Source organism: Hemicordylus capensis, chromosome 10, assembly GCF_027244095.1.
Source record: "Hemicordylus capensis ecotype Gifberg chromosome 10, rHemCap1.1.pri, whole genome shotgun sequence".
Taxonomy (NCBI): Eukaryota; Metazoa; Chordata; class Lepidosauria; order Squamata; family Cordylidae; genus Hemicordylus; species Hemicordylus capensis.
Genome location: NC_069666.1, coordinates 9,395,280 through 9,421,223, shown reverse-complemented (window position 1 = coordinate 9,421,223; position 25,944 = coordinate 9,395,280). Strand labels below are relative to the sequence as shown.

The window sequence follows — 25,944 nt, the reverse complement described above, 5'->3', positions numbered from 1 at the left end:
TTGACTAGGACTGCGGAGCCTGAGTTCAAATCCCACTCAGCCATGATGGTCACTGATCGACCTTGGCCCACTCACTCACTCTCTGCCTAACCTTCCTCACAGTGTTGTTATGAGGCTAAAAGAAGGAGGGAGAGGAGATCATGTTATGCCCTGAGCTCCTCGGACGAAAGGCGGGGAAATTGTAATTAATAAAACCATAATTTGTGAGAATATTCTAGCATTGCTTATGCAAATGACTATCCTGGCCAACAGACATTTGACATCCACGCTGCATACTTGGCAGAATCAAGTGTCACTTTGAGCTGTATGTATAAAAATACCCTTTGAGCGGAGATCTTTTAAAACCCAGGGAAGAGAGACTTTTTTAAGACCCACTGAAATGGGTGATGGGAGCAGAGATAGGTAGGCAGTCAACTGCTGAAGGCAAAGAGTTATTGGAGAAGCCTTTTGTCTGTAGAAAAAAAGGCTCACGGACTCAAGCAACGTAAACTCATGTGTGGGAGCAGACGTTATCAAATTTGAATCTCCAGATGGTGTTGGACTACAACTCCACAGCCCCAAGCCATTGTGGTAGGAGATGATGGGAGTTGTAGTCCAATATCTGGAACCTAAGATTGAGAACCCCTGAGTTAGGGTAACCTAGAGAGGCATTCAGTATATGCTCAGAGACACCAGCTTTTCCAGCTAACTTGCAGATGCAGAGAAGGCTGGCCTCTGGGATTCTGGGAAAGGCATATTTCATGGCCTGTCTATGGCCTCTGAAACAGATTCTAGTTGAAATGAATGCGATGGAGCATTAAGGACATCTGGATTCATTATTAAGAAAGACAGCAAGAATTCAAGCTTCTTTATAAAAGCAGTGTTTAAAAACTGAAGACAGCGGGGGGGAATACTGAAATACTTTTCTTCTTCTCCTTGAATGCTGACAAAATGCAGTCCCAGAAATGTCAAACTGGAGGAGAGCTTAAGGAAACCTTCCTGCTTCTTTTTCAATAGGATGTCCTCTAAAGAAGAACATCAGATTGTTCTGGCTGGGAGGACCTTCCCAGAGCATTCTCCAAAGCCGACTCGGTGACCATTCCCTTGGCAGTAGCCTGTAGGGTGAGAAAACACACACAGATTTACAAACAGATTTAGGGAACTGTATTGAAATAATGAGAAAACACTGCAGAGAAATAGGAATTTCCCACCCGCCAACCTTTGGGCACAACAGGGAAAGTATACTATGTATAAGATTATCTTGGGTAACTTGTTGTTTCATAGGACTAGAACTCCCATCATCCCTGGCAGTACCAGATTTAGGCACAAGCTAAGTAAACTACAGCTCAAGGTCTCACATTACGGGGGGGCCATAACAACAACAACAACAACCAGACAAACATCTGCCACACAATACACCAGATATAACTGTAGTCGAGAAGAAAGAAGTTAAAATATTCGACATAGCAAGACCAGGGGATAGCAGAATAGAAGAAAAAGAAAGAGGGAAAAAAATCACAAAATACAAAGATCTACAAATTGAAATTGAAAGGCTGTGGCAGAAGAAGACCAAAATAATCCCAGTGGTAATTGGCGCCCTGGGTGCAATTCCAAAAGACCTTGAAGAGCACCTCAGCACCATAGGGGCCACAGAAATCACCATCAGCCAATTACAAAAAGCAACTTTACTGGGAACAGCCTATATTCTGCGAAGATATCTATAATAACAGCAACAACATTGACAATAAAATTCAGCCATCCCAGGTCCTTGGGAAGGACTCGATGTCTGGATAAAACAAACCAGTCAATAACACCTGTCTGACTGTATAAATAAATAATAATGATAATAATAATAAATTTGATTTCTATACCGCCCTTCCAAAAATGGCCCAGGGCAGTTTACACAGAGAAATAACAAACAAATAAGATGGCTTCCTGTTCCCAAAGGGCTCACAATCTAAAAAGAAACATAAGATAGACACCAGCAACAGTCACTGGAGGGATGCTGTGCTGGGGATGGATAGGGCCAGTTGCTCTCCCCCTACTAAATAGAAGAGAATTGCCAATTTAAAAGATGCCTCTTTGCCTAGTTAGCAGTTAATGTGAATTAAAAGGGATTAAAAAGGAAGAGACAATTCTTCAAGTTTCACCACTACTACGAATATTTATATACCACTCTTCAACCAAAGTTCTCAAAGCGGTTTACATAGAAAAATACCTAAATAAGATGGTTGCCTATCCCCAAAGGGCTCACAGTCTAAAAAGAATAATAAGGCCGATACCAGCAACAGCCACTGGAGGGATAATGTGCTGGGGTTGGATAGGGCCAGTTGCTCTCCCCCTGCTAAATATAAGAGAACCACCACTTCAAGAGGTGTCTCTTTGCCCAGTTAGCAGGGGACTACATAATGTATTTTCATTTAAAGCTATTTCTAATGCAAATCAGAGTAACACAAGCTAACTGTTTGTGCTAGATTATTCATTTTAAGGTTGGATCTTTGCCAGGTACAAACAAAGCTTTATTGTTTCTGTTTCCATTGTCCTTTTTGTTAGAATACTAATATTTTTTGTATTGCGATGGAGCCTTTTAAGCTCGACATAACACAGGGTCCCAGCATGTCATAACCCAGTCCTGATCCCTGGCCACAATGACCAAAGGCCCGAGATGATGGGAGTTGTAGTCCAAAAACAAGTTACCCAAGAGCGAATTAAGATGTGGTTAAGCACATCAGGAAGGCAGCTAACACACTAATAAGAAACAAGAGCTTACTAAAAGTCAATTTGCAGTACCAAACAATTACCAATCTTTCAGCCAAAGGGATCTTTCCAGAAGGGGACAACGTTGGTCAGATGTCCTCCCGCCTCGGGAATTATCTCTCTCCGCTCATGCAGGCCTTCTGCCTGGATCTGATGAGACACCTCTCCGGGGTGTGTGTGTGTGTGTGTGTGTGTGTGTGTGTGTGTGTGTGTGTGGAGTCCGGCTCATGCCGTCCTCTTCTGGAAAGCATGTCCCAGTGCACAGATTGGAAGTGACTGCTTTGGAAGACGGTGGCGAGTGAGAACATTGTCGCCGGTGACCTGACCACCTCTCAAAGAAGATGGATCGATTTTACGGGGAGGGGGGAAGCAATCTGTGTCATGCAGAACCACGGGGGGAAGGGGAAAGATCAGCTTTTGATGTGGCACCAGACCGCGAGATCAAAAAACGCAAGGAGCGCACGGCACTCATCATGCCGCAAGATGCAGGTTTTTCCATCTCTGCGGTAATGTTGTACATCTAAGTGACAAGCAGAATTGCCGGCCGGCCCAGCTAGGCCCGGCCTCCCATTTAATATGTCTGGTCCGGCTCCTCGTTGACAGCATGACGGCTGATCCTGAGCAGCAAATTCTCTGGTGTGTTCTTAGAGCGGGAGGTGGAAATTAAAAGCACGGGCGGGCTCCCTCCTCCCTGCCCTCCCTTCTTCTTGGTCTAAATCGGCATGATTAACTAATGGCCGTTGCTGCATCGGCACGATAGATCCATATGCCACACACTTGGAAACGAGAAGCAGGGGACCCTGGATCGCTCACAGGGCTTTTCTGCAGGAAAGTTCAGAACGGCACCATAGGATCAAGGGCGGCTCTTTCATGAGGAGAGGTGAGGCAGGTAACTCTGGAGGCAGATCATTGAGGTGGCAAGGGAGGAGAGCCGGTCTTGGGGCAGCGAGCACGACTTGTCCCCTTTGCTAAGCAGGGTCTGCCTTGGTTTACATTTGGATGGGAGACTACAAGTGAGCCCTGTGAGATATTCCCCTTAGGGCAGGGGTGGGCAAGCTTGGCCCTCCAGCTGTTGTTGAACTACAACTCCCATCATCCCCAGCCACAGTTGATTAGAGCTGGGGATGATGGGAGCTGTAGTTCAACAACAATAGATCTTTATATACCGCTTTTCAACAAAAGTTCCCAAAGCGGCTTACATAGAGAAAAAAATAAATAAATAAAGATGGATCCCTGTCCCCAAAGGGCTCACAATCTAAGGGAATACAATCTGTTCATCAGCTGGAGGGCCAAGTTTCCCACCTCTGCCATAGGGGATGGGGGCCCCACAGCTCAGTGGAAGAGCATCTGTTCTCCATGCGAAAGGTCCCAGGCTCAGAGCCTGGCAGCATCTTGAGGTAGGGCTGGGAAAGACTCCTGCCTGAAACCTTGAAGAGCCGCTGCCAGTCAGTGCAGACAATGCTGAGCTGGATGGAGTTTGCATGCAGGGATCTGCTGCATATAGATGCAAATAGAAACAAATGTGTTTACACTTATAGACATTTTAAAATCAATTCTAATGAATATCTGAAATGCCCAGCACGCAGCCTCCAAGTCCTAGGGGTTTGACTAAGTCTGCCTGCAACCTTGGAGAAGCCGCCGCCAGTCTGTGTAGACAATACTGAGCTAGATGGACCAATGGGCAGACTCAGTATATGGCAGCTTCCTATGTTCCTAGCTCATGCTAAATCCAGCCTCATTCTTCTTTCCCCTCCCCACATGCACACATACCTGTTATAATGACTTCATCTCCATCTTGCAGAAATTTGCGCGAATGGCCATTTCCGAGGTCAATTGCTTTCGTTCCTTTCCAGGACAGCTCCAGCATGGAACCAAAGGCCTCGGGATCCTTCAAGTAAAAGTTGGGACAGGAACTTAGTATCATTTTGCCGCATCAATGTCCTATTGCTGTACCTTTGGTGACACTGGTTGTAGGAAATGAAGGACATTCCAGGATCTTAGAAAGTGTCGTAGCAGTAGTAGTAGTGAATTTATTGTTATAACCACTGGCTGTAACATAATGCCACACTAGAGAAAAACATTAAAACAAAAACACAGCGCACCATAAATATAAATACTTGTATACCGCTTCTCAACAAAAGTTTCCAAAGCAGTTTACATCGCTATAAATAAAGATGGCTCCCTGTCCCCAAAGGGCTCACAATCTAAAAAAAGAAACATAAGATAGACATCAGCAACAGCCGTTGGAAGGATGCTATGCTGAGGATGGTTACTTCAGCAAAATATTAATTAAGCTCAAACCAATGCTACAATTTAGAACGAGGTATAGTAGGTGTAAATTTCTTTCTACATTTAAAAGGGAGCAAGGCAAAAGCGGCAACTTGGTAAACGACATGAGGAATTGCATCCACTAGAAAATAAATCAAGCACTCCACATCCAAAACCCCTGAATTTGTCTATTTCTCCCTTAATCACATCACAGAAGGGCCCGAAGGAGCCATTGAGCCTGTCCATTGACACACGAGACTTGTTTGCTGGGCTATAACGTAATCTGTTATTTTCTGGAAAATGCAATTGACTATACATAATGGTTCTCTAGCCAATGCCTTTGAGTCTAGGATGGGTTAGGCCACCTCGGCTCTCCAGCTGTTGCTGAACTACAACTCCCATCATCCCCAGCCACAAGCCAAGGTTGCCTACCCCTGTTCTAGGAGCATCCTGTTAAAAGAAAACAACAAAACCAAAAGAAAGAATCCTAATCAAGGATGGACAGGGGCCACCATCTAGGACAGTGGTAGATTTCAGGATTCTCTCTATTTTGCACAGAGAGAAAAAAGCTAAAACCCTTGTCCAGATGTGGACCAAGACTTGGACCCTAGATGGTCACAGGAACATAGGAAGCTGCTTTCTATTGAGTGAGACCATTGGTCCATCTAGCCCAGTACTGTCCACACTGACTGGCAGCGGTTCTCCAAGGTTTTGCTTAGGAGTCTCTCCCTGCCCTACCTGGAAATGCTGCCAGGGATAGAACCTGAGACTTCTTATGTGCAAAGCAGATGCTCTATCGCTAAGCTACAGTCCCATTCCCAATGGATCCAGTTCTGGGTTCCAGTGGATTCAGAGGTATCTGACCCTGCACATCTGGGTTTAAATCTGGACTTATTGAGAACTGCTGCCATTTGTAGGACAGATGCAATCAGTTCTAAAGAGGTTGCAGTTCATTCAAAGCTTACTGGTCCACTGATGGTTCCAGAGGCCAGGAGATCTCCAGGTCTGAGGTTGCAGCCATTGACAGTATGATGGGCCAGCTGCTGTTTCATGGTCCAGTACATGTGCTATGGACCAAGTAGGAAGAGAAAGAGAGAGAAAATTGGAAGTGAAATGTTCTTTCCCCCAACAAGGAACATTTCCCATCCCTACTGTGTCATTCTATTTAAAAGATTAGCTCTCAGGAAGAGCATCCTTATCTAATCAGAAAGGGTGGCTTAAATGCATTGCTCCTAATGACTTAAAATTGATCTCTGAGACTGATTGATTTGTTCTTGAAGTCTATGGCCCAACTAGAAGCCGTTTGTTCCTCTGACCATTTATTTTGTCCCATTGACACCAACGGGTGCCATTAATTTCTTCAGCAAAAAATAACCGTGCATTCAAGGGTGCATTCCAGGACACCACTGGGGTGAGGCAAGAATGTACTCTTGCTAGTGATGCTGGTTGCCCCCAGTGTCAGGGGTAATATTTGCTCCCACCCAGGAGCCTCCTAAAGAACAGGGCTTGCCTTGCGACACAGAAAAGAATTAATTTCCATGGCAGAAAAATAATTGTGAAAGTGTGAGTGTGCCCTCTAGGGGACAGGAGGGTCCAGTGCAACAGAAGACCAGCATGACTGATAAATAGGCTGCAAACTATTGAGTGAGTGCCCAGTTCAAATCCCCACTGGGTCATAAACATCATGGTAAGCAATTACAGACATGGAAAAGCATTCCTTACTTTAAAGTTTGAATTGCAAATATTAGCCGGCTTGCTCATCCCATCTCCTGTAAACAGGAAGAAAACAGATGAATGTGTCTGCAGTGGGCAGGGCTTTAGAATACTCTGCCAAGAAAAGGAAATACCTGTGTTCTGGTAACTCTTAATTCAGCAACCTACATAAATGCAAATGCAGAATATCTGGATAGTCTGGAAATTATCTAGAGGTAAAGAACCAGGTTATTGCAGGCACCAGTCGTGACTAAATGCCTTATTCTTGGAAATGGAAAGCACAGGAAACTCCTGAGAAAGGAATCTGGATTTATGATTTACTGCTTTGGGGTGCTTGGGGGGGGTGGGATGGCGCTTATTTAAAGAGAGAGAGGCTACTGATGAATTCCAGGAAATTTGGAATCCATTCTTAGGATTGTATGCATTGTGAAAGATATTTTTGTAGAAATCAGTGGTCAGGGTGATTCTGTTTTTATAGTCTTGTCTTTGCTTTTGGTTTGTTCTTTTTGTTTATTTCTTGTTCTATTTTGTTTACCTAAAAGGGTGAACTGTTTTGAGGAACAGGATGGCTATTTATAAAGGTGGGAGAGAGAAATATTGTACTATGAGGAAAGATGTAATTCTTAATGAGTTATGGTTCTAAAACTTAGTGCATGTTTGTTAAAATTGTCCATCCTGTCTGAAAAATTAATAATAACAACAGCTCGTCACCGGAGGGTTCAAAGAACAAACACACAGTTGCGTGGCATGGGTGAAACCCATTGGTGGTGGCCCCTAGCCGCCCTAGCCACGCCCCCCGCACCTGACATCAGATGCAGGGGGCGTGGCCATATGCAGAAATGGAGCCGCATTGCCCAGTTTGTGAGACACTTCCGCCAGTGATGGGTTCCCAGCCTGGCTGGGAACACGCCTCTCTGCCTTTCAAGGCAGGGAAAGGCACTCTCAGCCAGGCGGAAACTCAGTGGTGGCTGAAGCACAAGGCCAAGCAGCCCCCGTTTCTGCATGTGGCCACGCCCTCTGCATCAGATGTCAGGTGCGGGGGGTGTGGCGGCATCATAGGGAGGGGTGGCTGGATCCTTGGACCCATTTGCACAATGCTGTCTCTGGCCCCATTAACACCTGAGATATGGTTAAGATTTTGGCCCAATTCAGACACTAGGCTCGTTCACACAACCCTAAATAAGATCGGAAATGTGCTCCGTCAGGATAGGAAAGCCTTGCGCACTCCCAACCTGTGGTTGCATGAACCCAAACATCAAGGTAGAAGGAGAGGAAAGGGCCAGCTCCCACCTTACACATCATTATTTATTTATTTATTTATTTATTTGATTGATTGATTGATTTATATACTGCCCTTCCGAAATGGCTCAGGGCGGTTTACAATTAAAACAAGCCTCTAAAACAATAAAAAGCTAAAACAAATTAAAAACAATATAGCAACAATTAACAATTTAAAAACATTTTAAAACAACAATTAAACAGTTTACAGTAATTAAAAGCCCCCAAATTGGGTTAAAATTTAAAAACCCTGGAAAGCCAGGCCAAAGAAATACGTTTTAAGGGCTCTCCTGAAGGCTAATAGAGAATTACCTTTAAGCGCCACAAAGAGGTTGATGTCAAAAGTATAAGGCTGATCATCGCAGAGATAAGGCAGTGGCTTGGGGTCCTTGGGAGAAAATAAGGAGAGTTATGATTATAAAATATACCCCTGCTAACTGGGCAAAGAGGCACCTTTTACTGTGATGATTCTCTTTATTTAGCAGGGGGAGAGTAACTGGCCCTATCCACCCCCAGCACAGCATCCTTCCAGTGACTGTTGCTGGTGTCTATCTTATGTTTCTTTTTAGACTGTGAGCCCTTTGGGGACAGGGGTCCATCTTATTTGTTATTTCTCTTTGTAAACCGCCCTGAGCCATTTTTGGAAGGGCGGTATAGAAATTGAATTATTATTATTATTATTATTATTAATAAAATGGCTGGACTCACGAACCAAGTTATAGTTACTAGTATTGTTGGACCAACTGAAACCCTATTGGCTCCTTGGGTCACCTGACCCCTGTTGAGCTGGAAGCTGCAATACCATACTTTGGCCATCTGCAGTGGAGGCGCTGTTGTGCAGAGGAGAGAAGGCCAGTGGTTCCTTCCTTTGGCAAGCTACCATGATAATGCAGAGGGTAAGGGACATGGGCCAAATTTCCAGAGTTCTCGATTCAGGATCTCCGGTGTTTTATGTCCTGTTACAATGGGATGAAGAAGATATCTCCATTTGTCAGACACAGAGGCAGCCCAAGGGTGTTGGGAGCCCTAAGCAAACTTTGCCACCCTCACCCCCACATTCAGTTAAAACTCAATTTTTTAACGTACAGAATATAATTTTATCTGAATGTGGGTTTTGTGTGTATGTGTGTTTTTATAAGGTACAATCTCCTTCCTCACTGCCCGCCCCAGATGTCACTGTCACAGTTTGGCCATCATGTCAAGGGTGGCTATTCCTGGTGGGTATGCAAGCTGCATGCCCCCCCCCCAATGAATTCGCACCCTAGGCAACCACCTGGGGCTGTGTAGTGGAGAGGCCGGTTCTGGTCGCACACCGCAAGCACTTTCATCTTGTTTATTCACATGCTTCCTGACTGATAAATCACCCTGCTTCTTTACACATTGACCCCTCAGTATATAGGATGCATCTGCTCATGTTTTTTTTTGTGGGGTTTTTTTTGTGGGTTTTTTTGCACTTACATCCCACTTTTCCTCTGAGGAGTTCAGAGAGGTATAGATGGTAATGTTCATCCTCACAACAACCCTGTGAGGTAGGTTAGGCTGAGAGATACATGACTGGACCAGAGTCACCCAGTGAGTTTCATGGTTGAATGGGGATTCGAACCCGGGTCTCCCCGGTCCTAGTCCAACACTCTAACCACTATGCTTTGCTGTTTTGGGCTTACCTGGATGGGATTAGGCAGCACAAATGGCAGGAGAGCCTCCATAGTCACCACCCACGGAGAGATCGTTGTGCCAAAACTCTTGCCCAGAAATGGACCCAGTGGGACGTATTCCCACTTCTGAATGTCCCGAGCTACAAAGGAGGGAGGAAAAGAACAAGAATTCAAGACAATCCTCCTCTAGGCCTGTGGTCAAAGATGTCGCGGGTTATTCCCAATCAGTCCCAGATGTTATTGGACTACAACCCCCATCACCCCCAGCGGCAATACACTTTGGATGATGGGAGTTGTAGTCTGACATCTGGGGACCCCAATCTGAGAACTCCTGTCATAAGTGATTCTTCACTTTTTTGGTAGGCATTTCTCTCTGCCTATTCTTTCATGCAAGTTTTGTCTTCCCTCTCTTGGGCCTTGCTTTCACTAAGGTGATAAATCTGTGCCTGGTCTGTACCCCTCCCGTTTTCAGGAGGGGGCTCATATGATGGAATGCTCCTTGACCCCCTCAAAGGTTCTCTGCATATGGGAGAAGAGAGAAGATTTGGCTGGAACCTTTCTTCCTAAAACATTTTTCTTTGATATGTGAAGGATACTCAGCGAACCTCTGAAACTCCTTGCCCTAAATCTTAGGCTTGCCCCCCTGAAATTTGGAGACTTTCCTTATTCCTCCAGGCCTTTCCTTAGCTCTATCAATTTTTCTGCGATTGCCCTGATTTAATGATGGTCTTATCCTGTATCTCTATGATTTTTGAGGTTGCGTTCTGCTGTGTTTTTTAATTAGTTGTGTTGCGAGCCACCATGAATTCATTTACGAAGAAAGAAGGCATATCAACCTTTAAATAGGGAGCCTATTTATTATTTATTTATGGGTGACTCTGGGCCAGTCACTTCTCTCTCAGCCTAGCCTACCTCACAGGGTTGTTGTGAAAGAGAAATTTAAGTATGTAGTACACCGCTCTGGGCTCCTTGGAGGAAAAACGGGATGTACATGTAATAATAATAATGAATATAATAATCAACCAACCAACCAACATGATTTTGTTCAACATTCAATAACGGAAGAGTCCTATTTGCAGTCTGAAGTGGTATGGTCCAGGCACAGCTATACCACATTGGTGGTATGTAGACCATTGGTAGGGTCCACCAGGGCTAGAACTGGTGGACCCTCAGCCCAGTGGTGAGTTGTGGAACTGAGAGTTGGCACAGGGAAGGAAGAGGCACATGAACTCCTGGGAATCAGGGACTATGTGCAGAACCAAAATTTCACAGCTCTTCCACATAACATCTGAACTGACCCAGCCTGAGTATTCCTCGCCTGTGAAATGGGAATAATTTGTTGTTGTTGCCTTTTGACCAGGTCTTTGTACAGCTCTCCTGGCCGGTTTGAGAGTTTTGTGTTAGAATCCAATCTCTCTAGTAACACCAAAGCAGATTTTGTATTTTATATGGAGAGCTAGATGACCATGTACTAAAGATCACATTAAACATACGATTTATCCCTTAGTGAACCTGAAGTGTCTGCACAATTGGCAAGGAGGTGTTTGCTTCAATTTCCTTTCTCCCCTTCTAAACGCTGCCCGATACTATCAATTTGGCTAGTCTAAAACGTATCATGGGGCTTCTTCCCTTGGAGAGCCAAAAGCTGCACTTATTACCACTCCAGTCATTCATTAGGACCATCCCAAAGATGTGCTTGTGAGCTTCGCTGATGGGAATGGCTTCCCCCGATTTGTTTCCGGGGCCCACAAAGAACGCCTGAAACACAAGAGAACACCTGGTCAAATACAAAGCCCCCAAACGGAGCATGATGCTTTAGACAGAAGAATCAGGAGGGCCGCCCAAAGGTGAGTAGAGATGCTACAGAGGGATAAGTGAACAACTCATCCCACAGGGTGTTACACACACACACACACACACACACACACACACACACGATAGATAGATAGATGAGACAGAGACAGAGAGAGACACTTCCTGGACAAATAGGGCAAATCTGACAGCTGCTATTCATTGGCAGGAAGTGAGTGGACCAGGAAGAGTTTTGGAGCCCAAGGGACTTGTGGGCCAGGAAGCTTAAAGAGGTGAAATATGTGGTGGTGATGTGCCATCACAGTGACGAATTTGCTGGCTAGATTATTGTTGCAGGACTTTTTAATATTCTGTGCACCTGTGCAGGGGCGGTGTTTTCATGAGGCAGGGTGAGACTGTTGCCTCAGGCGGCAGTTTGTTGGGGTGCTGGCAGGGTGGCAAAGTCACCCCACCATCCGCGTTGGAGCAGCAGCTGGATCTGACCCTTGCAAGCTTTGCAAGAAGTATGGGAAGAAGAGAGAAGGCTGCCCTCCTCTGCTCACACTCCTTGCAAAGCTTGAAGAGGCATGAGAAGAGGCGGCTGGCAACCTCCCCCCACCCACCCCTGATCACCCTTTGCACCGCTCTCAAAGCTTGCAAGGTTTGGTTTCGGAAGGTGGTTAGACTAGAGATGTGCACGAAATGGATTTCTCACTTCGCTTCAAATTGGAAACGAATTCCAAAAATTTGTTGCAAATTCGAATCAGGTCCGAAAATTCGATACGAAGTCAAATGAATTTGAATAGATTCGACCCTGTTATGGCACCTGTTTGAACCAATCAGGGGGCATGAATGGTTTAACCCTAGGCTAGACCCCACTAGGAGAATGGTGTAAGGCACCTCACCTCACCTCACCTCACCTCTAACCCAAACGACAGATGCCTTTCAGATCATCCTGGCACTAAATGTTGCTAATGGGAGGAGAGCTGATCTTGTTGTAGCAAGCATGAATTGCCCCCTTTGCTAAGCAGGGTTCACCTCAATTTGCATTTGAATGGGAGACCATATGTGAGCACTGTAAGATATTCTCCTTAAGGGATGGGGCCATAGCCCAGTAGAAGAACATCTGCATTCTTGCATGCAGAACATTCCAAGTTCCCTCCCTGGCATCTCCAGATAAGGCTGAGAGAAACTCCAACCTCACTGCTTGGGATCTACCTCACTGCTTGGGTATAACCTGTATTTAACCTTTGTCTTTTAAGGCATCATCTTGAATTAAGATGGCCTTTGACCATTGTGGCTGGAAACCCAAGTTTGAGGATCCCTGGCATAGAGAAATTCCTCAGTCAGATGATCCCCCCCCACTTTTTTTGTGCCCGGGGTGTTCATTTAGTGGAGGGGAGATGCAAGAGAGGGCAGAACAGGTAAGATAAGAGACTCCTACCATTTCTAGCTCAATATCCAAAAGCTTGCAAGCACCAAAAACCGGAGGTTTTGCTGTGATTGAAACAGAATCAAAACAAGAGAAAATAAGAATAAGCACGTTATGAAGGGGAAAGCAACAAAAGCAGCAAACTCAGCCTTAGCAATGCACCACACCCTGGATCCATTGTATGCACTCAAGTTTATTTTGTGTGTCTCTGTGTGTGTGTTTTTATAGTGGTAAGTGGCTCAGCAGGGAAATGCTTGACTAACAAGCAGAAGGTTGCCGGTTTGAATCCCAACTGGTACTATATTGGGCAGCAACGATATAGAAAGATGCTGAAAGGCATCATCTCATACTGCATGGGAAATAGCCATGGTAAACCCCTCCTGTATTCTACCAAAGAAAACCACAGGGCTCTGGGGTCGCCAGGAGTCAAAATCGACTTGACGGCACACTTTACCTTTACCCAGATTTTTAGGATAAAATCCTTAACAAGGAAGCACCAACATTTCCATCCACACCCTGGCAAACCTCTCATTTGGATTACGGCACTGTACAGGAGGCTTCCTTTGAAGCCTCCTTAGAAACTTCAGTTGGGACACAGTCGATAGTGTGTCAGAATCTTAGATATATTTGATGGGTGTTTGCTTTCATAAAACCCAGAAAAGTCAAAAGTAAACCTAAGAGAAGCCATGTTGTGTATTCACAGGAATATAGGAAACTGCCATATAGTGAGTCCGACCATAGGTCCATCCAGTTCAGTATTGTCTACACAGACTGGAAGCAGCTTCTCCAAGGTTGCAGGCAGGAGTCCCTTTCAGCCCTATCTTGAAGATGCCAGGGAGGGAACTTGGAGCCTAGATGCTCTCCCCAGAGCAGCTCCATCCCCTAAGGGGAATATCTTATAGCGCTCACATGTGGTCTCCCATTCAAAGGCAACCAGGGCAGACCCTGCTTAGCTAAGGGGACAAGTCATGCTTGCTACCACAAGACAAGCTCTTCTCCAGAGATGCAAGCTCCAGAGATGTGAACACCTGCCTGCTTGCATGCAGAAGGTCCCGGGTTCCCTCCCTGGCATCTCCAGGTAGGACTAGGGGAGATCTGATTAACTGCTCTGTGTAGCAGGGAATCCTCATTCAAGCAGGGTGTGAACTGACTCACTGTCATCAGGCCGCATTTGTCCCACTGGCCTCTGGATCGGTGTCCCGGATACAACAACAGAAGAAGCACGGCCATGGTAACCAACTGGTAAGTGCAGCCTTGGGAAGAAAAAAAGAAATATGCATAGGGTATTATGACCACTAAATAGATGGAGAATGCCACTGATGCTGTTCGGTGTAGCTTTACACAAGTATCCATTTCTGTATCGTGGCTGGGGATGATGGGAGTTGTAGTTCAGCAACATCTGGAGTACCACAGGTTGAGAATCCCTGCTTCGAGGGGAGTATCTTGCAGCAGACAGTGCAAGCACACATGCAGATGCTCTGCCTCTGAGCTATAGCCCCATCCCCTAAAGGGAATAGCTTACAGCACTCACAAGTAGTCCCCCATCCAAAAGCAAACCAAGATGAAACCTGCTTAGCAAAGGTCTCAATACCAGTTGCAGGGGAGCAACAGCAAGACAGAGGGCATGCACATACCTCTTGCCTGTGGGCTCCCCAGAGGCATCTGGTGGGCCGCTGTGTGAAACAGGATGCTGGACTAGATGGGCTTCCTTGGGCCTGATCCAGCAGGGCTGTTCTTACGTTCATGGTTGCTACTGCAAAACTGACTCTCCATCCGAATGAAGAAGCTACCACGACTACGGATATTTACACACCGCCTTTCGACAAAAGTGCTCAACGCAGTTTGCACAGAATATTAAATAACAGATAAACAGTTCCCTGTGAGGGCTCACAGTCTAAAAGAGACAGAACATGAGCAGCAGCAACAGCCACTGGAGGGACGCTGTGCTGGGGATGGATAGGGCCAGTTGCTCTCCCACTGCTTAACATAAGAGGATCACTACTTTAAAAAGGTGCCTCTTTGCTCAGTTCAAGGGAGGAGAGCTGGTCTTGTGGAAGAGAAACATGAATTGTCCCCTTTGCTAAGCAGGATCTGCCTTGGCTTGCCTTCAGATGGGAGACTGGAGACACTTTTGAAAGGTGCCTCTTTGCTACTTACCAGTTGGGCATCAACGCATTTTCCTTCCCCCGGAACATGATTCCAACATTGGTTGCATGCTGCTGTGAAGAATAGAAATCTGTGTAGTCTCCTGAAAGGAAGAGAAGTTGCAAAAGATCTGAATGGATTTTTCTTCACAACGACCCTGTGGGGTAGAGGCTGCGCCTGGCCCAAGGTCAGCCTGTGAGCTTCATGGCCAAGGTGGGGTTTGCACCTTGATGCATAAGGAAGTTGCTCCTAAGAAAACAATGGCCTAAGAAAGGCTACCGTAGCTCAGTAGTAGAGCATCTGCTTTGCAAGCGAAACATCCGGGTTTCACTCCACGGCAGCATCTCCAGGTAGGTCTGGGAGAGACTCCTGCCTGAAACCTTGGAGTGCTGCTGCCAGTCAGTGCAGACAATCCTGAGCTAGGTAGACCAATGGCCTGACTCATTATAAGTCGCCTTCCTATGCAACCTGAAGAGACAGCTTAGTGAGCCAGCATCTGCTTAGCATGCAAAAGGTCCCAGGTGGTTCAATCCCTGGCATCTCCAAGTAGGGCTGAGAAAGACCCTTCTCTGAAACTCCAGTGCTGCTGCCAGTCTGTGCAGACAATCCTGAGCAAGACGGACCTATGGTCTGACTCAGTAGAAGGCAGTTTGCTACGTTCCTATGGTAGTGCCACTTCATTCATTCATTCATTCATTCATTCATTCGATTTCTGTACCACCCTTCAAAAAGAAAGAGAAATAATAAATAAATAAGATGGCTCCCTGTCCCCAAAGGGCTCACAATCTAAAAAGAAACATCAGATAGACACCAGCAACAGTCACTGGAGGTCCTGTGCTGGGGGTGGAGAGGGCCAGTTACTCTCCCCCTGCTCAGTAAAAGAGAATCACCACGTTAAAAGGCGCCTCTACCAAATTAGCAGAGGCCGATACAATCTGTGGGAGAGGTCTATCAACGGTTACTAGTCGGAGGGCTATAGGCCACCTGAGTACCAGTTGCAGGGGAGTAACAGCAGGAGAGAGGGCCTGCCCTCAACTCCTGCCTGTAGGCTTCCAGTGGCATCTGGTGGGCCACTGTGCGAAACAGGATGCTGGACTAGATGGGCCTTCTTAGGCCTGATCTAGCAGGGTTGTTCTTAAGTCCTTGAAGCAGTGGATTAGCTCTTAGTCGTGAGCCTGCAAATAAAATAAAACTGAGCCCAGTACCACCAAATCAGTGGTGTCATAATCAGTTCAGCTACTGCCATCTAGTGTCCCTGGCAGGAAATGGTTCAACTCTCCTCTGGCTGTGCTTATAGACCAGGCATTGCAACCACGAGTAGTGGTGTAAACAAGGGCTTTGGCGGCCTGGGTTCCCATGGTCAGGTCTCTCCTGGCCACTGAGCTTCCTGGAAAGTTGGAATGGAAGGCTATTCTTTATTTTCGTTTTCTGAAAGCAAAGGGGGTTTGTGGCAACTTAGTTATGGATATGTGGCAAGATCCAGCCAGGATGGCTTTAAGTGGGGCTTAGACAAATTCATGAAGGACAGGTCCATCGGTGGCTACTAGTCTCGATGGCTATCGGCCACCTCCAGCCTCAGAGGCAAGATGCCTCTCAATACCAGTTGCAAGGGAGAAACAGCAGGAGAAGAGGCATGCCCTCACCTCTTGCCTGTGGGCTTCCCAGAGGCATCTAGTGGGCCACTGTGGGAAACAGGATGCTGGACTAGGTGGGCCTGGGCCTTGGGCCTGATCCAGCAAAGCTGCTCTTAAGTTCAAGAAACTTACCAATCTCAGCTGGAAGATGCATTATAGCAGAAGACTGAGGAACAAATGCTCTGCAAGGAATCAAAATAGTGACATATTTAGTATCTACAGGCAAGCAAGCAAAACAGCAAGGCAACTCACTTCTACGCTATACTCAAGCCTGAGATGCGTCGTTTGAAAAACATGTGTCCTGCTTTTCCATCCCATCTGTGGGATGCTCAGAGTGGTTTACCGTGATCACATCACATGGGCTGTGCAATGCGCTTTCCCTATAGACATTTGTGGTTCAACATCTTTACCTGCCTTTAAAAGAGCCCTTAAGAGGCATTTTTAAAAAGCCTGGCTTTTAGTAACCTTTGAATGTTTTAAATTGTTGTTTTAATAGCTGTTTTGTTCTGACTGTATTTATTTTTGTGAACCACTTAGAGCCTTTGGAGTCAGATGGCATATAAAACTAAACTAAACTAAACTAAACTAAAACTAAACTAAACTAAACTAAACTAAACTAAACTAAACTAAGCACTAAACTAAATTAAACTAAGCACTAAACTAAGCACTAAACTAAACTAACTAAATGCAATACAAATAAAATAATGCATTAAAAGCCAGACTGATGTTATGTCCCAGTGAACATGCTGGAGTTCACTTGTGAGTAAACATGTATAAGGGACGGGGAATACTGGACTCAGGGTAGCGAGTATGAATTGCTCCCTTTGCTAAGCAGTTTCTGCCCTGGTTTGCATTTGGATGGGATACTACATGTGAGCTCTTTAAGATATCCCCCTTAGGGGATGGGGCCGTAGCTCAGTGGTGGAGCACCTGCTTTGCATGTTGAAGGTCCCCGCTGCAAGCTCTGGAAGCATCTCCAGGGAAAGACTCCTGCTTGAAACCTCGGAGAGCTGCTGCCAATCAGTGCAAACAGTACTGAGCTAGATGGATCAGGGGTCTGACTCAGTATACAGCAGCTTCCTATGTTCCTAAGATGGTGCAGAAAATGTCTGCCACCTTTCCAGCTTCTTTGATTTCAGCAGGTGTTTTCCCTTTCAGTCATGAGGACTAGTAACATAAAAAAACAGGGAAACTGCAGGTAGCTGGACTCTGCAGTTACTACCCTATTCTGCTGTGCTTTCATGGAAGCACAGTGGATGCACAGCTCCAGGTAATGCGTTGCCTTCACTTCCCTGCACCAGCTTTTTACCTTCTGCGTAACTCTGTGTTGTCTCTCAGCATTGGTTCGTTAGCAGAAAGCAGCTTCTGGAGAAAGGTCCGTGCTTCCTTCCATGCTTCCCAGCCCAGTCCCATGAAAGCATTAAGCGTTGGCTGCAGAGGAGGTGAGATCAGAGCAAACATGATTTTTTCCCCTTCCCTTGCCCATCTATGCCCTCACACACAGTCCACAAAGCACCTGGCCGAAGGAATAAATCTGCATATCTGTGCACAAGCCATCCTACCAAGCTCTTAGCTTGCGAAAGGCTGCAGTTACAGGACATTCACTTCGAGATCAGCATGCAAAATGTTAGTTCGGTATCAAAGTAGAGAATGTCTCCCTTATTCACCTTTCACCTGCCTGGATTCTGTGCCAGAATCCTTCCGCTGGGTGTCCCCCAACCCTGGTGTTGGGGATATGACCGTGGGTACTCAGGAGAGCACTCTGGGCTTCCCAATTGTGGCATCCATAGGAAGATGACTTCTACGGAGTCAGACCCTTGGTCCATCTAGTTCAGTGTTGTCTACTCTGACTGGCAGCAGCTCTCCAAGGTTTCAGACAGGAGTCTCTCCCAGCCCTACCTGGAGATGCTGCCAGGGATTGAACCTGGGACCTTCTGCACGCAAAGCAGATGCTCAGCCACTGAGCTACGGCCCCATCCCCTAAGGCAGGGGTGAGCAAACTACAACTCCCATCATCCTGAGCTAAAATAAATTTTGTGGCTGGAGATGATGGGAGTTGTATTTCAATCACCGCTGGAGGGCCAAGATTACCCACCCCTGCCCTAAGGGGAATATCTTTCTGTGTTCATATGTCTTTCCTGAATTGGTTTTTAGATATATTGATCCTATTTATTTCCTGTTGTAGGTCTTAACAATAGTTTTACTTTTGCGAGTTGCCTTGAATAAGTTAGAGAAAGACAGGATATAAATTAATATATTAAAAAGCAATAATTTCTGTAACTCAGGACAGTGATTCTTAACCTCATTCCCCTTTTCTTCTGTTTTCTGCTAACTGAGCAAAGACGCACCTTTTTAAAGTGGCGGTTCTCTTGATTTAGCAGGGGGAGAGCAACTGGCCCCATCCGTCCCCAGCACAGCATCCCTCCAGTGGCTGTTGCTGGTGTCTGCCTTATGTTTCTCTTTTAGATTATGAGCCCTTTACGGACAGGGGAGCCATCTTATTTATTTATTTATATCTATGTAAACCGCTTTGGGAACTTTTGTTGAAAAGCGGTATATAAATATTTGACATATTTGTATTCGTATTCTATATAAAGTGCCATGCATAGCAAGGAAATTAATAAATACGAATAAAGTATTAATACTAATAAAGTTGAGGACTATTGTTCTTATTTTCTTGTTTTATTCAGACCTTCCATTATCATTTCCCACATAAAATGTCCCAGCTCTGGATAATCACTTTATCAGTTTCAATAAATACCTGATCAAAGACATGATGATGCTTCGAAAGAATTGGTCCGTCAAACAGATGCTTAACAGCAGAGATGTCCAGCACTTGGTTGCCAATGGCTACTCCTATCCTGTGTTTAGGCTACAAGTGAAAATGAGAAGAGGCAAGTGGTTGCTTGTGGTCCATTTTAGGAACATAGGAAACTGTCATTTACTGAGTCAGACAGACCATTGGTCATTATTATTATTATTATTACATTTATATCCCGCTCTTCCTCCAAGGAGCCCAGAGCGGTGTACTACATACTTAAATTTCTCTTTCACAACAGCCCTGTGAAGTAGGCTAGTCTGAGAGAGAAGTGACCGGCCTAGAGTCACCCAGCTAGTATCATGGCTGAATGGGGATTTGAACTCGGGTCTCCCTGGTCCTAGTCCAGCACTCTAACCACTACACCACGCTGGCTCTCAATAGTAATCTAGCTTACTATTGTCTACACAGACTGGCAGCTACTTCTCCAAGGTTACAGTCAGGAGTCTCCCTTAACCTTATCTTGGAGATGCCAGGGAGGGAACTTGGAAGCTTCTTCATGCAAGCATGGAGATTCTCTTCCCAGAGCAACCCCATCCCCCAAGGGGAAATTCTCCCAGCACTCACACATGCAGTCTCCCATTCAAATGCAAACCAGGGCAGACCCTGCTTAGCAAAGGGGACAATTCATGCTTGCTACCACAAGACAGCTCTTATATTAACTAAGAGTAAAGATGGATAGAATATATGCAAGGCTGTGACATTTAATCCACTAATCAATAGACCAATTGAACAAATGTTTTGATAAACTAAGAAAGCTGCCCCTATCAGTTAGGCTGTAATTTTAATTTTTTTTTAAAAAAAATGTTTTAAAAAGTACTTCTAGAACCCAGAGATGGCAAGCACCACCTTAAAAGAGATCTTACATCATATCTGGCTGGGCCTTTAGATGATCAATCCTCCTAGTGTTTTTAATCATTATTCTCAGTTCCCTGAAGCTGATCTTCCTGAATCCAGAGTACCTTATTCTAAAATATTTGCTCAGTGAGCCTTTCTGCAAACAGACAAGTTAATACATAACCCTGGTTTTTTTACTAGGTTATCACTATTAGCTCCAACGGTCCCTCCCCGGCCTTTTGTGGCCGGTGCGGTGGTGGTGGGGTGTTACCCATCCTTGGTAAACATTTGTCCATAAGCAATAGTTTTTATAACTTTCAGGAGTGTCTGCACATGAACACTAGGGTTGCCACCCTTGAGGTTTTGGGCCCGTCTCTTCCTCTCTGTCTCTGTAATGATCCTGACTCTAAGGTACATCCATGGACCTCAAGGAACCAGGAAATACAAAATTCAGGATTTGTGGCACAAAACTCTGGATGAGGTTTCACATGGATACGACTATATTCATTTTTTTGCGGTATGGAGAACATGGAGCTCTTTTGCCACAGCTCTCTCTTTTCCAGTTTAAAAACATTTTTAGCACAAAGCCTGAGAAAACAGGTGCACCTTGTGGGTGTTTTTGAAGGCAGCCAGAGATGGAGAAGCTCTTATATTGACAGAGAGTGTGTTTCAAAGCCCTGGGGCAGCCACAGAGAAGGCCCTGTCACATGCTGCCACCAAACAAGCTGGTGACAACTGGAACTGAACTTCCCCACATGCTCTCAGTGGGGCAGCGGGGTTCATGACAGAGAAGGCGCTCTATTAAGTGCCCTGGACCCAAGCCATTAATTGCGTTTGCTCATTTTTTTCTTTTTAATGCTAGAGTCTTGCTATGGGGCAATGCCAAAATTTTATTTTAGATTAGATCAGGGCTGCACAGCTTCAGCCCTGCAGCTTTGTGGGAGTACAACTCCCATCATCCCCAGCCACAGTGGCTGATAGTGAGGAATGGTGGGAGCTGTAGTCCAGCATGTGCAGGAGAGCCATTGTGCAGCTTTGGATTGGATGGAGGAGGTCAAAGGAAGCAGGTGGCAGTTTCTTTTCTTTGATTCATATGCAATCATTTTATTTTATTTTGCACATTAATATACTGCCCGAAATGCTGGCAGTTTACACAAAGTTGAAATGGTTATCAGTGTACACTTGCACATCGGAAAGCAGGGGAAAAAGATGCACATGAATTGAACACACTGGCAAACATGTTCCAGTTCTGGAATTAATGTTAAATCTCTTAGTGAAACTGGAATTTAGGAGGATTTGAAGGCAGAGTAGAATGAACTCATGGGACAAAGAAAGAAAGAAATCCACTTCATCTTGAAATATAAGGCTTCCCTGGAATGCAGTTTGCAAACTATTGCCTGATGTTATCGAGTGAAAAAATCTTCGCAAGAATTTAGTGCCGATGAAGACGGCAGGAAGACCAAGCTAATTTCAGACAGATGTTCTGACTGCAGTGGCAAAGAACAAACAAGTCAGAGTCTGTTACAGGGCAGCTCAACTTCGGCCCTCCTGCAGATGTTGGACTCCATCTGCCATCATCTCTATTGGCCATTGTGGCTAGGGATGATGGGAGTTGGAGTCCAACAGCAGCTGGAGAGCACAGGCTCAGAATGAAGAAGTGTCTTACTGCTTTATGAAACCGCCACTTCTGTCCAGAGTCAGTTTCATTATCGGCCGCCTTTGATTGCTGCTCTCCTTCTAATTAAGGCAACCACAGCACATACAACAGCCTGTGGAAATGAACAGCTTTCTTCATGTCTTTTAATGAGTTGTTTTAAAATGGGGGTGGTGGGGAAGAGGGAGGTCGTAGATCATTAAGGACTAAATAATATAAGCGCTGCAACTTTCTAACGCGATCAAGCAAAGTTCTCAGCTGGGCTAGCCCTGCCTGGCATCGACAGCTGGAATTAGTCCATGCCAGAAGCATCAAGAGGGAGCCAGGATCTCTGTTCTCTGTGCGTAGACATGAGCAGAGGAAAAGCCAAAGGTTTACTTACCACCTCCTTAGTGGAGAAGACTCCGTAGGGCAGATTCTGAATGGGAAAGTCAGACTTCTCACTTGCAGGAATGAAAGACATGTCCAAGTTCCTCTTGCAGCCACCGCAGGCGGGGAAAGAGCCCCACCAGCTGCTGGAGTTGCCTCTATGCATTCGACACAGCCCGCCCCTTTCAGGCTGGAACCAATCGGTGCTCTTCTGGTGACCCCACCTCCCTGCTGGGCTGCAACTTTCTAGCTTGGATTGTTAATTAATGCCAGAATCCTGCATGAGTCAGCAACAGTTTCTCTCTCTTTCTCTCCATGCCAAACCACCCCCCCTCCCGCCAAGCAAGACCTGTTAATCAGATTTTGCTGGGAGAAAAGGTCAAGAGGCAAGTAACTTGTTGCAGAAAAGGGCTTTTCACTAAACACCTCTCCACCCCTGTCAAATCTTCCTTAAGATCCAACCTGAAGGAGAATTCTGTGGAACTCAGAAACTTGCTCATTACTTGGTGACATCCACCAAACCAATCCACCTGTAGGGAGGTGCAAATCGGCTTGACCTCTGTGTCCTGGCGGTGGCCATTTTGGAGGCCGCTGGGCATGCGCAATGGTGTGCACATGCGGGGGCCTCCAAAAGGGCCCCCACCAGTAAAGAGAGGCCCAGAATGGGCCGAAACCCACCTGAACTGGGCCGTTTTGAGACCGGGGGAACCGCCAGAGACCCCTCCATGGCCGCGGCATGGCCCCCCAGAGGCAATGAGTCTAATGTCTGAACCCCCGAACCAGTTTGAATTCAAGGCGAACCAGGGGATGCTTGGGGATGCATGCTTGGGGAACATGCTTGGTTCTGTTCGAGTCCAGTTCATACTCAGACTGAACTGGGCAAAACAGTTTTGTGCACACCCCTATCCATTTGCCCCCAATCCCCCTTAAGATCCAACCTGAAGAAGATCCAATTCTTCTCCAACCTGAAGAATTCTTCTTCTTCTACAGAAGAATTCTGTAGAACTCAGAAGCTTGCTCATTACTCAGACATTCACTAAACATCTCCACCCCGCAAATGTTCCTTCATATCCAGCCTGAAGAATTCTGTAGAACTCAGAAACTTGCTCATTCCTTGGTGACGTTCATTAAACAAATCTACCTGCCCCAAATCTACCTTAAGATCCAACCGGAAGAATTCAGAACTCAAATGCTGGCTCACTACTTAGTGACATTCCAATTGGTATTCACTAAGTTTATGAAATATAGCCAGTTTCATGAGTCAGTACAGAATAGGGAGAATCCTGCTGCCATTGCTTTGAGAATGTTTCTTCTCATTTCATAGCTGGACCATCACAGCTTCTTCCCCATGCATGGTTGTGTAAGCTTTCCCGGTTATACATTGCATTCACCTACATTGCAACTACCTGTTCTGTACTGACATGTGAAACTGGCTATATTTCATAAACTGACCAGAACAGAGATCTTAAAAAGGGAAGAAGGGCACTTACCAGAATGTTGAATTTCACAATGGATTTGGTAATAATTCTTGAATACCCAGCAGTTCTCAAACTTGGGTTCTCAGAAGCGGGACTACAACTCCCATAATCCCCTTTGGCCATTATAGCTGGTTTGAAAGAGTTGCAGTCCAACATTTGGGGCCCAAGTCTGGAAACCCACAAGTTGCAGAATAGCTGCAAACAAACATACTCAGCAGCTACCTGGACTAGGGTGTATGTCAGGTGGGCAGGGGAAAGCAATACCCCATACGGTGCCCATTTATATCCAGAAGAATCAAAATGGAACCAGTTCCCCCTCCCTGAGATCTGCAAACCTGGAGATTTGAGGAAAGAAGCTGTGACCCAGAGAAGTCTAGTGCCTCCAAAGATTTCTAGGAAACGGACCCCAACGGTCCCAAAGCTGCCACTGGGAAGTTGTGCATGCAAATGTCTTCTGTGGACAGGGAAAATCTTTGGGATCAGGCAGCAGGGCAGAGGTACAGCCCTCTATTTGGCCACCGGGGCACTAGCGGGTGGGGGGGGGTGCTGAACGAATGTGCCCTTGCCACTTGCTTTACTTCAGCCCCAGATGGGTTTGGGGCCAAGGGAGATGTGAGCATGCTTTGCATTTCAGTCCTGAACCCATTGCAGAAGCAGTGCACACCTTGGTATAGCTAACATTCCATTTATGACCAGGAAACCACACACTCACTTGCCAGCCATTGTTTGTGGTCATCAGCAACCCCCTCTCTTCCCTCGGGTCCTTTTCTGGCACACAGGTGACTGGAAAGCACACGGGCTTAGGTGAGAAGCGAGTCTTCTGTCACTGGCAAGATGGTCAGAGAATGTGGGAGCCCCTCTCTCCCACTGCTCAGTAGGGATGTGCAAACAGGTTCAATTCCGAACCCGTTCAACATCGAATTGGTTCGGTTCAATGGCTCGATACTGGACTAAAACCACACACACACAAACCCCCTTTGGTTCAGTATCGAACCGAACCCCCGCAACTTACCGCTGCGGTTCCAGGAGGTTTCTCCAAGGCTGCGGGGTGAGTGTGTGTCTCCAGAGGTTCCTCCCCCCCCCCGCCAGCCACCGTTAATGGCTGAATCACCCGGTTCAGGTGGTCTTTGGCCCGTTCTGGGCCTGCCCTCCATGGCAATGGCCATTTTGAAGGCTGCTGCGCATACCCAATGGGCCTCTGCGTGGCTGGGTCATGTGTGGCGCCCTCCCAAATGGCCACTGCTACGGAGGGCAGATCCGGAACAGGCCAAAGATCTCCCGAACCATGTGATTTGGCCATTTGGCCGGGGGGGGGAGGGTGAACCACTGGAGATACCCCCCGTGGCCTCGGAGAAGCCCCCCGGAGTGCCGGCGGTGGGTGAGTGAGTGAGAGTGAGTATAATCACAAACTCCCCAAACTCTCTCTGTGTGTGTGTGTGTGTGTGGGGGGTTTTCTGGGGTGCACAAAACCGAACATGCCCAGTCTGGACTCGATCCAAACCGGGCAACCCGGTTTTGTGCACACCCCTACCCTTCAGAAAGGGTTGCTGCTGTTTCTGGCCTTCTCAAAAATGGCCGTGGAAATGAGACGCGGTGTGGTTCTGGGTGTCCTGCTCGCCAGAGGGCTGGGGGCACTTTCCCCTGGCAAGCTAGCCAATGGACTTGTTTATGACTATTTTGTTATTTTATGGGATAACAGGGGCTTGGCACAAGGGGTTTATGATACAAACAAAGAACACCACAGGGCAGGCAACAGAAGGTGGTGAGGGGAATGGAAACAGAGCCCTTGGATGGATAGGACAGTATAGAAATGTGATGAATAAAATCAATAATAAACAGGAGTAAATCGCGGAAGAACTTGCTATTCTTACTGTTACACTTGGGTTGAGCCGCATAAGGAGGCAGTTCACACTTGGCAGAGAGCGGTGTGCACACCAGTTTTGTGATCGGGTGTGAGGGAAACAGCAAGGTCGGAGGGGGAGGAAATGATCATCTGGAAAGAGGAGCTGGGTTGGATGGTGCTGTCCTCCCAGCTCTTGCACTGAGCACTTTGCCCAGGTAGAAGAAATTGCCATCCGACTGGGCTTTTCTCTCCAGATCACTTCCTCCTCCTCCTCCTCCGACCTTGCTGTTTCC

The 25,944-nt window shown here is 46.3% G+C and overlaps 1 protein-coding gene across 1 annotated transcript; it reads right to left on the bottom strand.

The window, feature by feature from the left end:
- Positions 1-832: 832 nt before the first annotated feature.
- Positions 833-22,500, bottom strand: FAH (fumarylacetoacetate hydrolase). Its single transcript, XM_053271655.1, has 14 exons — positions 22,344-22,500; positions 19,414-19,524; positions 17,962-18,083; positions 16,785-16,834; positions 15,031-15,121; positions 14,029-14,126; positions 12,886-12,938; positions 11,309-11,408; positions 9,660-9,790; positions 8,308-8,383; positions 6,727-6,773; positions 5,970-6,071; positions 4,507-4,624; positions 833-1,094 (listed from the first exon to the last, which is right to left on the bottom strand). Exons 1-14 carry the CDS (start codon positions 22,494-22,496, stop codon positions 1,018-1,020), a joined length of 1,329 nt encoding a protein of 442 aa, XP_053127630.1. The 5' UTR covers positions 22,497-22,500; the 3' UTR covers positions 833-1,017.
- Between the last annotated feature and the right edge of the window lie 3,444 nt (positions 22,501-25,944).